General features: G+C 36.3%; 2 protein-coding genes across 2 annotated transcripts; both read left to right on the top strand.

The window, feature by feature from the left end:
* Nucleotides 1-3,249: 3,249 nt before the first annotated feature.
* Nucleotides 3,250-6,258, top strand: LOC112184982 (probable cinnamyl alcohol dehydrogenase 9). The gene is made up of 5 exons (XM_024323201.2): nucleotides 3,250-3,430; nucleotides 4,203-4,316; nucleotides 4,778-5,291; nucleotides 5,401-5,554; nucleotides 5,820-6,258. The coding sequence occupies exons 1-5, from the start codon at nucleotides 3,333-3,335 to the stop codon at nucleotides 6,017-6,019; spliced, it is 1,080 nt and encodes a 359-aa protein (XP_024178969.1). The 5' UTR covers nucleotides 3,250-3,332; the 3' UTR covers nucleotides 6,020-6,258.
* Nucleotides 6,259-7,489: 1,231 nt separating this feature from the next.
* Nucleotides 7,490-8,876, top strand: LOC112184138 (citrate-binding protein-like; the record flags this gene model as incomplete). The annotated part of the gene is made up of 5 exons (XM_040513374.1): nucleotides 7,490-7,684; nucleotides 7,779-7,888; nucleotides 8,181-8,447; nucleotides 8,564-8,669; nucleotides 8,778-8,876. Coding segments are annotated over 5 exons (705 nt in total), but the record flags the coding sequence as incomplete, so codon positions are not given.
* Nucleotides 8,877-11,059: the final 2,183 nt, after the last annotated feature.

Here is an 11,059-nt window from a genome sequence, read left to right on the forward strand (position 1 = left end):
TAAAATTAATAAATCTTTTTTTTTTTTAGATTCTATTCATACTTTTAAAAATCAGTAGTTGGATCTCCTTCAGTTTTTGAAGATTTGGAATTGTAGCAATTTTTTTTTATTTTTTGGAAGTTCATCCTCCTTATACGAGTAACAGAGGTGCTACCACTTTTTCAATGATTTGTCGCTCTTAGTTAGCGTACGCAACAATATCATGTTTACTCATCATCTCGTACAAATATGTTTTCCAAGTATTATTTTCATTGCATTTAGGTAGGGCTGTCACTCGGTTGGTTCGAATCGGTTATAGGTATTACCAACTTCAAAACCAAATTTTTCGGTTTCAAAATTGAGCTACCAATTACTAACCAAAATTTTCGGTTTTTAATCATAACTACCAAATTCGGTATTTTGGTTTTCAGTATTACCAACTTTAGAACAACTAATTATTTGTAATTAAAATTAGAACGAACAAAACTAAGTTCTTCAATTTTATAGTCGTAAACTTTGTACTCATCTCCTAATTATATCTTTCTTTTGTATATATGACATCAAGTTTGAGTCATTTTCAATAAAACTAGGTTATTTAACTATCTTTGACTATGTTACTTAAAATACATGTACTATTAATGTAGTATATGTAGTAATGTTCATACTATTATGAAAATTTTTATGTTTATTTCTTAATATACATGTATATGTATTGAAAACCATAGTATATAAAGCTAATATTTAGATAATCGGTAGATTCGGTATTTACCAAAACCAAACCAACTTTTTCGGTAATTTTCGATTTCGGTTTTATCGGTTTCGGTTACCAAAAAGTCGGTTTACCAAACTTAAAACATCGGTTGATATTCGGTCGGTTTGGTAATTACCAAACCAAGTGGCAGCCCTACATTTAGGTGTCATTGTCCCTAATAGCAACTTGAAATGAACATGCATGGTCCTTTTGTTTTAAATATGTATGGGATAGTGGAGGAACTTACAATAATCAACCACGAGTCTAGTGTATTCTCCATAAATTTATATCAGATGGTCGAATTTTTCATCATATCTATAGAATAGTTCCACATAAAATTGCTTTGCACTGATGATGTGTGGGAAGATCTTGTGGACAACTACCCATTGCTGCGTTTGTCATATAGACGTGCTAGAGTACTGCTTTTTGTCGCCGCTCGTTCACATGTTTGATTGCATTCAGAATAAGTAGGGCTTCATCAACTGAGGTGTCTTTGTATTTCCCATTTTCTCTCTTTTTTTTTTATTTTTTTTTTATAGCGCAGTGATAGATCTTGTAAATTGTCAGCTGTGTAAGCAAGGAAGTCTATCACCTTACGAGAACAAAGTCAAATTCAGAAAATTTTGACTACAACGTTAAATAACGTTTGGCGATATATATTTTAGGGTTTACATTGGATGAGAATTTTTTTCCCAAGTTGAAGACTATTACTGTTCGTAGAGATAATAAATTTTTTTTTTCTTTATTTGTGTCTTTATTTGTAATTTGACATGAGTTAACAAAGTCAACTATTACTTGAAAAAAGTGAGAGGTCCAAATACCAATTTTAGATATATGAATAGAAGCTCCCTTTATTAACTGAGTGTTTCAAGTTGTCAAAAAATTAAAAAAATTGGTGGAATTCAATCATGTCTGAGTTGCTATGATTGGGTTTTTTTATATATATTTTTTATTACCAAAAAAAAAATGATTGATCTTTTTCAAGATCCAAACCTGAGGCTACCACAATCCCTTAATTGATGTTGGCATGGGGAAGGTGGCAAAACTGGTAATAGTACTACTGGGCCTTAAAGATTCCTATTTAATCTTTCAACTACCAATTCTTCCCTTCCAGTGAGTCATTAGTCATTAGTGTCATAGTGTGTACTCAAACAAGAAAAAAAATTAAAAGAATTTCATTGAAACAAATGAAATGAGAGAGTTATAGAAATTTCATCATTTGCATGATGAGTAACCAGCTGCGTTTTGATCTGAATGTAACCAGCGTGATCAGAATGCTGTGCTAGAATTGTCACGCTCTCAACTTCAGTTATTTTATGGTTGTAGAGAACTTTATATTAGATGTGGGAGTCACGAATTACTATATTTCCGAGAATCAAATAAACTATTTGGAGAAACATAACTGTTTATTTTTGGACCAATGGAGACACATAACTTTGCATCTTTACATAAGTAGGGAATTGAGTATTTTCATCTATTGATATATGATTTTGAATTCGAATACCAAATTGGCCCATACTAAAGCCTCCCTTGCATTTTTTTTCCTAACCAAGGGACGTCAACCTTATTCATAAGAAGCAACTTTACACGTAATGATACACCCAAGAGAGGATCTAACAAAAAAATTTAATTACTATCTAAATAAATTCACTTTAAACGATGGTCATGGACTCGTAGCACGGTTAGGAAACAAAATTTACAAATCGTACTCACAACCTATAGCCTTTTACAATATCCCTATAACAAAAGAATAGAGGTCATGCCCAAGGATTCCAGGGTCGAGATCTGCGGATCACCAAACCACTAAGCCAGTAAGCCACTCCATGAGAGAAAAACAGAAGTTCATATCAATATAGATATGTGTGTTCAAACTCTCTCTTATTTGCTTACATTCAGCAGAGTAATATGATTTAAGCGTTCAAAAGTTAAATCAACCTTTAAATATCATCCTTGCAAAAAGTCAATGTAAACAGAAATTGTTTACTTATTCGATTTCATTAAACAAATGAATGGTTGATCTTAACACTATTAACTTTCACGAAAACTGTTAATTTGTGTGATATAACAAAATGAGTAAACAATTTTTTGTTTACATTGAATTTTTGCAGACATAATGTTTAATGATTAACTTAACTTTTAAACGGTTAAATTATAGATTTAGACTGCTGAATGTATGAAAAATTAAAAATAAGAGAAAATTTGGATTCTCATTGTCCATATTGGTATGAACCCAAGTATTTTCAACTCCATGTAGGCAAAGGCCAAACTCAACATTTTCTTCAAAAAGTTAATATTAAAATAGAAAATTAAAATAAAAAAAAGAAGACAAAAGTAATTATTCTTTTGTAGTTACTATTTTGAGAGGGAAAAGATAAAAATTAGGGAAATAAATAAGGGAAGTGCATAAGAAGAAAGAAATTAAGACGTGAACGGAAAAGAAAAATAAAAAGTTTTTGAAATCATTTATTCTGGACGACGGTCTATTTTTCATCTATATATGGAGCATATAGGCACTGCCCGAGTGCTGTGTCCCTAGTTCCCTACTATTTGATAGTGCAACTACAGTGGAAAAGGAACTGAGGGAGGAAGAAGAGTTGTGAGAATGGCAAAATCACCAGAAGAAGAACACCCTCAGAAGGTTTTTGGTTGGGCTGCCAGAGATTCTTCTGGGTCACTTTCCCTCTTTCATTTCTCCAGAAGGTATATTTGAACTGTGTGTGACCCTTTTGTGTTTTCTTCATTATTATATTGCTTTGAAATACAAAGACTAGGATGATCCAAAACCAATCCCAGAATAGTAAACATATACAACTATTTTTCTGTTCTTCTGGGCATATAAGCAATATTATAAGTTGAACTCTGTTTTGGCTTATATGGTATAGGGAGTTCTCTCTTCTTGTAGCTTTATAGTTTTCCATGTGTTATCACTCCAAAAGGGTTTAGCTCTTTGTTCTCTGCAGCAAAACCCCTTCTCTTAAACTATCAATGACTTGTTCTATTAACCCTCATACTCATGCTGTTAATTGAAATTGGGTACCAGGATGCTCATGTTTTCACACAATATGATGGAAATTTTTTAACTTTTGCTAGAGAATATTGCTACATGTAAATTGATGAAGAAATTTATAGTGGGTTTTGCTTAATATAGCAACAAGACAGAACCCGACTAAGATTTCCGTTATCACAAGTAGAAATATATTTCTTGTTAATCACAGTTTAGACCATGTTATGCAATGGGTCTTGGTCTTGGTTGTTCTTCATCATGGTTGATGCTTTCAAAAGTTTGGGGTACTGACTAGATGTGGGGGAGGACTCCCCTAGTGGCCATGTGATTCGTTTTCGTTGACTCTAATTTGTGCTGGAAATTGATGAAATAGATCAAATAGAAGGATCACTTATTAACTGTGGTACTACTAGAGCAGATTGCAGTCATTTACTTGGGCTGTTTTGTCACTTTTTGAATTATTGGCAGGGAAAATGCTGATGGTGATGTAACAATAAAAGTCCTGTATTGTGGGGTTTGCCATTCAGACTTGCATTCTGTCAAGAACGATTGGGGGTTCACCAACTATCCTATTGTACCTGGGTAATCATATTAATCTCACGTCAGTTTCTGAATTTCTCTAGTCACATATCTTCCGGCTTTAATTGTTTTGTGTGATGATTATTTGCTCTGTTATCTTAGAAATAGCTGGTGCAAGTTTACCGTATCCAACTTTATGCAAGCCTACCTTCACAATTTTGTGTTTGCATCAATATGAGCCATTTACTGGTGATTGGATGTTTGGTTTATACAATGAGTTTTAAGATTTATCTTCCATCTTTCTCTCGTGAGTCTAAATCAGCTCTCTGATTTTTAGAATGCGCTTGTACAGATAAATGCTAGTGTATGCAATATATATGTGACACTTCAGCTCATAAGTTAATATGTTTTTATTATTGGCATCTAAAAGGGGCTCTGCTTCTGTCCACCACTGATTTTAATGTTGCATTATTCTTGTAAAAATCTGTCCAATGTGTGTTGAAGCGTTTTAATAAATTTTATAGGCATGAAATTGTTGGTGTTGTGACCAAAACTGGGAAAAGTGTGACGAAATTCAAAGAAGGTGATCGTGTAGGAGTTGGTGTTATGGTGGGATCCTGCAACACATGTGAGACTTGCCAGCAGGACTTGGAGAACTATTGCCCGAAAGTGATATTCACCTATAACTCCCTCAATCATGACAAAACTAAGACTTATGGTGGTTATTCTGATATGATTGTTGTTGACCATCGCTTTGTGCTCCGCTTTCCCGATAACTTACCCCCAGATTCTGGCGCTCCACTTCTATGTGCCGGGATCACTGTGTATAGTCCAATGAAGTATTACGGCATGACAGAGCCTGGAAAGCATTTGGGCGTGGCAGGACTAGGTGGACTAGGTCATATTGCTGTCAAAATTGGTAAGGCATTTGGTTTGAAGGTAACTGTCATCAGTACTTCCCCAGCTAAAGAGGATGAGGCTATTAACAGACTTGGGGCTGATTCTTTTGTTGTTTCAACTGACCCTGCACAACTGAAGGTAATGAACTAGTGATAAATCAAAGAAAAATTCAAAATGGTTATGTTATGGTTCCCCTAGCCTTGTCAAATATTTAATGCAAGTGTTATTTTCCGCTCCTACTGTTCAGGCAGCGATGGGTACCATGGATTACATAATCGACACAGTATCTGCAGTTCATGCCCTTGCTCCATTAATTGGTCTACTTAAGCTGAATGGGAAACTGGTTACTGTGGGTTTGCCTAATAAGCCACTGGAGTTGCCTATATTTCCATTGGTTCTGGGTATGCGTATACAACAACTAACGATTTTATATGTTCTGTTTTTCTTTCCCTCTTTTAAAATCACAGTCACTATAAAGTCTAAAATAAACTTATTCCTGAAATGATATGTAAATGTGCAAATTCCATGCTCTTTCTACTGAGAATAAAGATAAGTCAGTAAGTTGCTTGTTTATAACAATAGAACCAAACCAAAGTTTTCTTAAGGTATATATATTATATAAAGCGTGAACAAATGCTCAAAAGGACCAAATTGTCATGTTTTTAGGGAGGAAGCTCGTTGGTGGAAGCGACGTTGGAGGGATAAAAGAGACGCAGGAGATGCTTGACTTTTGTGCCAAACACAATATTACCTCCGAAATCGAGCTAATTAAAATGGACTACATTAACACAGCTATGGAGCGACTTGCCAAATCAGATGTCAGGTATCGGTTTGTGATCGATGTGGGGAACTCCTTGTCTCAGTAGACTTGGCTTTCATGCCTCAGCTTCTACCTTCACATGCTTGATTTGAGACTGAACTGCATTAAATAAGCAAGTGTTTAATTATGGTTTGTGATATGGGAGTTTCTGGGGGAGGTGGACTGGTAGCATAAGATAATATTGCTGTCCTGGAAACTTATGGTTGTACCCGTCTGTTAAATAGATCCCCCACTTTTTCGGTTGACTTTATGATGAATAATAATATCTGATTCAAGTTTCACCTAGTCTTTTCTTCAATTCAAGTTCTTGACTCTACTATTTTGGCGGTCTTATTTGGGTTGAAAAACAAACATGTCTCTGTGACGTACCCCATGACTTTAACTAGGCCAAATTTTGAGAATATTGCCTTCTTTCTAACATGTAGAGGAAAGAGTTTTCTTGTAAGCCAATTTTATGTGTTTTGTTGATAGACAGTCAATAATATGGATCTGATTGTTGATGAGATGGGTAATTCACAGTGATAATTCATGTGAGATATTTGGTAAGAGAAGATTATCCTATTGTATGTGTATCCCCTTAGATTGTGATGCTACAATGTGAACTTATGATTGTGATGCAAATAGTTTTTGGATCTTAGTTGTTTGCTTCCCTTTAGATTGTGATGCTGCACTATGAAGACTTATAGTGCTATTTCTGTTGGTTCACACTGAAACAGAAACTAGCATGCGACCATGCGTTTACTCTAGCACTGTGAACAATATCCCATCTGCTTTTTTGGTTGATTCTGCTATATTGTCCAAGTTTGTGATGGTTAACTTCGATATTTTCTGGTCGTGTTAATCATTCATTTTCCCTCCACAGTACTGATTTTGTTCAATTTTTTGAATTTTTTTTTTCCTTCTGGCCAGTGACATGCGTTAACAAGTATCAACACTAATTCTGCTGAATATACTTACTGTAGTATGTAACAAACATCGCTTTTTTGTACATTTGAAGACCCCTCAACAAAACAAAATGGCATAAAACCAAACGAGGAAAAAGGAAGAAAATAAAAAAAAAGAAAAAAAAAAGGCAAAAGTGACAAGCTTGATAAATCTAGGAACTCCATTGCATCAAAGGAGAGAAATTGAAGCCATTAATCATATATGCCCTTGTTCGCCTTTCACTTCTTTAGAGAGGTTTGTTTACTTGCATGCTTAGATCGATGTAGACCCTGCGTGCCTCATGAATTATTTTCTGGATGGTAGAATAGCTTTATTACTTGCCCTTTGTAAATCAAATTAAAAATGTAGCCCTAGTTGCCCTTCATTAATCTAATAATCAGTCGTCACCATCTCACTACTACATATCTCAACATTTCATCTGAACTAAACCATATTCAGGTTTCTTCAGAAAAAAAGAATGGCATACACTTTTCACTCCCTAGCGTTCTTCTGCTCAAGCATGCATTCTAATATTCAAGCTTATCAGTTTTCACCAATCAGCCTTGGCTTGGAGTTGGGGACCTGATGTTCCTCTGATCCTACACAGGGCTTTGTCTCCCTCCCTTTCAACCGATCCTACTACCATATTCAGAAACCTTACGATGTGCCTGAAGACCAGCTCTACTGCGCCTTCATCGATGGAGTTCATAAATGTTGGGTCTACTCCACAGACAAACCTCACACTACTACCAGCCAAACCCTGCCTCGCACTGAGATTGCCATACAAGTAAGCCATGCACAGAAAACACTATTTTAGATACTAAAGAATTCACCTCATTGGTATTATTAATCATTTTCCTCTCGAATTAAATCGAGCACAGGGATACAATTACTCTTCTGGGGTGTGGGAGTTCGAAGCATTTGGGTACGTCCCAAAAGGGACATCAGGGGTGTGCATAATGCAAGTGTTTGGAGCAACGTACTGCTCCTTATGCCACAACTTATTGAGCATAGCCTTGCTGTAGACAATCAAACCCCATCAAAGGACGCTCAAGTTGCCACACCAGATCAAGACTCTCTTACACAATGAAAGCATGTTCATATCTGCTGTAACAAAATCTAGAAGAATGTAGAATCAGTTGGTTATTCCCTCCCTGAAGTTTAGGAGCTAAATTAACAATCATCCATGTATAAATAGCTGTGTACATAACAGAATGATTAATCAATACAATTCACAAGTTTTTCATGCTTAGCTTTCTTCTATTCTCTCTGTTTCTCTTTACAACTCTGATGCTGAGGGTCTACAATGGTTCACTAACATACTACATGGCTCCGGTGTTGGTTCCCAACATCTACGATAAGTGGTTCAAGCTCAATGTGGTTCACGATGTTGATGGTGCAAAAGTCAGAGTGTACATTGATAGATGTCTCAAAATCGAAGCAGATGGTCGTGGAGGAACCTCTCATGCTTTCAAATGTGGTGTCTACGCCCAGATGAATGACTCCAATTACATGGAGTCTCGTTGGAAACACATCAAAGTTTTAAGAAAGTGTGGACGTTGATCTATAGTATATAGCATTCTGTTCATGAATAAAAGTGTATAAACCAATACTATTAGAAAGAAAAAGAAATTTACTGTCTTCTTGTATATTTGCATGCAAGCAGGGCTTTATATTTTGACGACTGTATCAGTTGGAAGGTAGATCAGCACGTTTGTAGTACGACTAGTTTCAAACTTTCAATAGAAAACAAAATGAAGAGTACCACCCAGGTAAGCTTAATCTTTTTCTAGATTCTTTACAAAGGAGATGAAGTTAGTGTGGGGTAAATACACACTACAATATATGCAATTAACGACGATAATTGAATGTTTGTGCAGACTGTGAAGCACGCAATTATTCTGTAACAGAGATATTTCAAACAGAACTCTCCAGTTTATGTATATCATAAATTAATAATATTTGACAAATGAAACCCAATATATTCCATAATTCTACTTTTTCAATGTGTGAAGCCTCGACTGACGGCAGGGAGGCCTGCTGTATGTGCTGCAAGAGCGTGAAGCAGGGGGAGAGTGGGACCAGGTGCTCATCAACTTGCTGGGCTTTGGGTTGTGACTTCTCTTTGGGCTTTCTATTGGGCTAGGCCCATTGCTCTGTTTTTAGTTTAGTCTAATTACAATAAAGATCCTTGTATTAGGAGCACTCTATGTAGTTTGCCTACAGAATGATCGGTGTCTACACATTTAGGTGCAAAGTTCTTTGGTGTACCGCAATTAAGCGCATTGGCACCGGGAACTTTGTCTGCTATTATTCTTAGTTTAGAATTATGTTATTGTGCTAGGCTCCTGCAACAGGAGCAATATTGTTTCAAGTGTAATGACACTTATTCCCTTGGTGGGAACTATGTATTGGGTCATTCTAGCCTGTGTTTGCTATGAATGAAATCATTACTTTAAAAAAAAAAAAAAAGTGTGAAGCATTTCAATTGACTTTGTAAGCATAAAATTAAGAGTTGGAGTTGTGACCAAAACTGGGAAAAACGTGATGAAGTTCAAAGAGGGTGATTGTGTAGGAGTTGGGGTCAAATGGAAACCTGGAAGAGTGCAACTCATGGGAGACTTGATGAGAATGTGAAATCTCAAAACATAACTTTATCATGGTTTTAGAGCAGTTTAACTCACATGTGAATATCTCAAAACATAACTTTATCATGGTTTTGGAGCAGGTTAACCCACATGTGAATATCTCACAGCCGCACGTGCTCTGCGACATCTAATATAAATTGTTTATGTATATGGATTGAAAAATTGCACCAATATAAGTTGTAAATATCTTGGTAAAACTGATATTTACCTATAACTCTTACTATCATGACTAGACAGAAACTTATGGCAGTTATTATTGTTGGAAGGAGATGCTTGACTTCTGTCCCAAGCAAAATATTACCTACGAAATTGAGCTGATCAAATTCGATTACATTGACACCGCCTATGAAACGACTTGAGGAATTCAGGTATTGGTATGGGGAACTCCTTGTCTTGGTAGATCTGGCTTTCATGTACTATCGATTGCTATTTTCATATTGTTTTTTGCCCCCAACCCCACCCATTTTATGATGTCAGTGAGCAATTTTGAACCCAAGACTCCACGTTGTTAGTTCTTTCAGACAATCAACATACCACTGGTCTTCTGCTCATCGCTTCCTTCACATGCTTGATTGTGAGTTAAGTACGTGCCTTAAATAAGTAGCAAGTGTTTAATTATTATGGTATGTGATATGGAAGTTTCTGGGGGAGGTGGCCGGCCGGACTAGTAGCTTAAGAAATTTTGCCGCCCTAGAAACGTATAGTTGTACCAGTCTACTTAAATTGATCCCCACTTCCTCCGTTTACTTTATAATGAATAATAATACTAACGTATTCAAGTTTCACCTACTGTGTTCTTCAATGCAAGTTCTTGTCTCTACTGTTTTGGCTTTTGTCTCCTAATCTCCCCGGTCTTTTTTGGTCCAAAAACTTCCAAAAGTCTTTGTGACCCATGACTTTAAGTAGACCAAAGGTTTCAGAGTATCCTTATACATATAGAGGGAAAAGTTCTCTTGTAAACCGGTATGAGTTTTGTGCGTAGACTATCAATATAGATCAGTTTGATTCTTGATGAAATGGGTAGCAATTTGATCACGTATCAGATAATTGGTAAGAGAACATTATCCTACGCGGATGCTTGTAGACATACATAAATGCAAAGAGTTTTTGGTTTTTTGTTGCTTGTATTTGTTCGATTGGAATCCTCTACATTGTGGTGCTGCATTGGAATGAACTAAGCACTGTAACGTTCAACTGCTGTTCGATCATGAGGCACACAAAGTCTACATCTAAGCAACTGTAATGATGTTAGGGCATCTCCAACAATGGCGGGCCCCATGTGTCGGTTGCATCTCCATCGTGTGTCTCGCGCGTCAACCACGGGTGTGCTGTTATTTTGTCTTTATCCGCGAGTCCCTTCTGTCTTCTTCCTCTGGCGGGTCAACTTCTTCAGCTGCAATTGCAGCACATGCAGCTGGGGCCCACCATTTCTCTCCCCTCACAGAAATGGCTTTCGTTCTACAAAGTTGAGTCATTTTGACTCGGCTTTTGGCTCATAAGTCAAAATGGCTCCA

This window comes from Rosa chinensis, chromosome 2, assembly GCF_002994745.2.
Source record: "Rosa chinensis cultivar Old Blush chromosome 2, RchiOBHm-V2, whole genome shotgun sequence".
NCBI lineage: Eukaryota > Viridiplantae > Streptophyta > Magnoliopsida > Rosales > Rosaceae > Rosa > Rosa chinensis.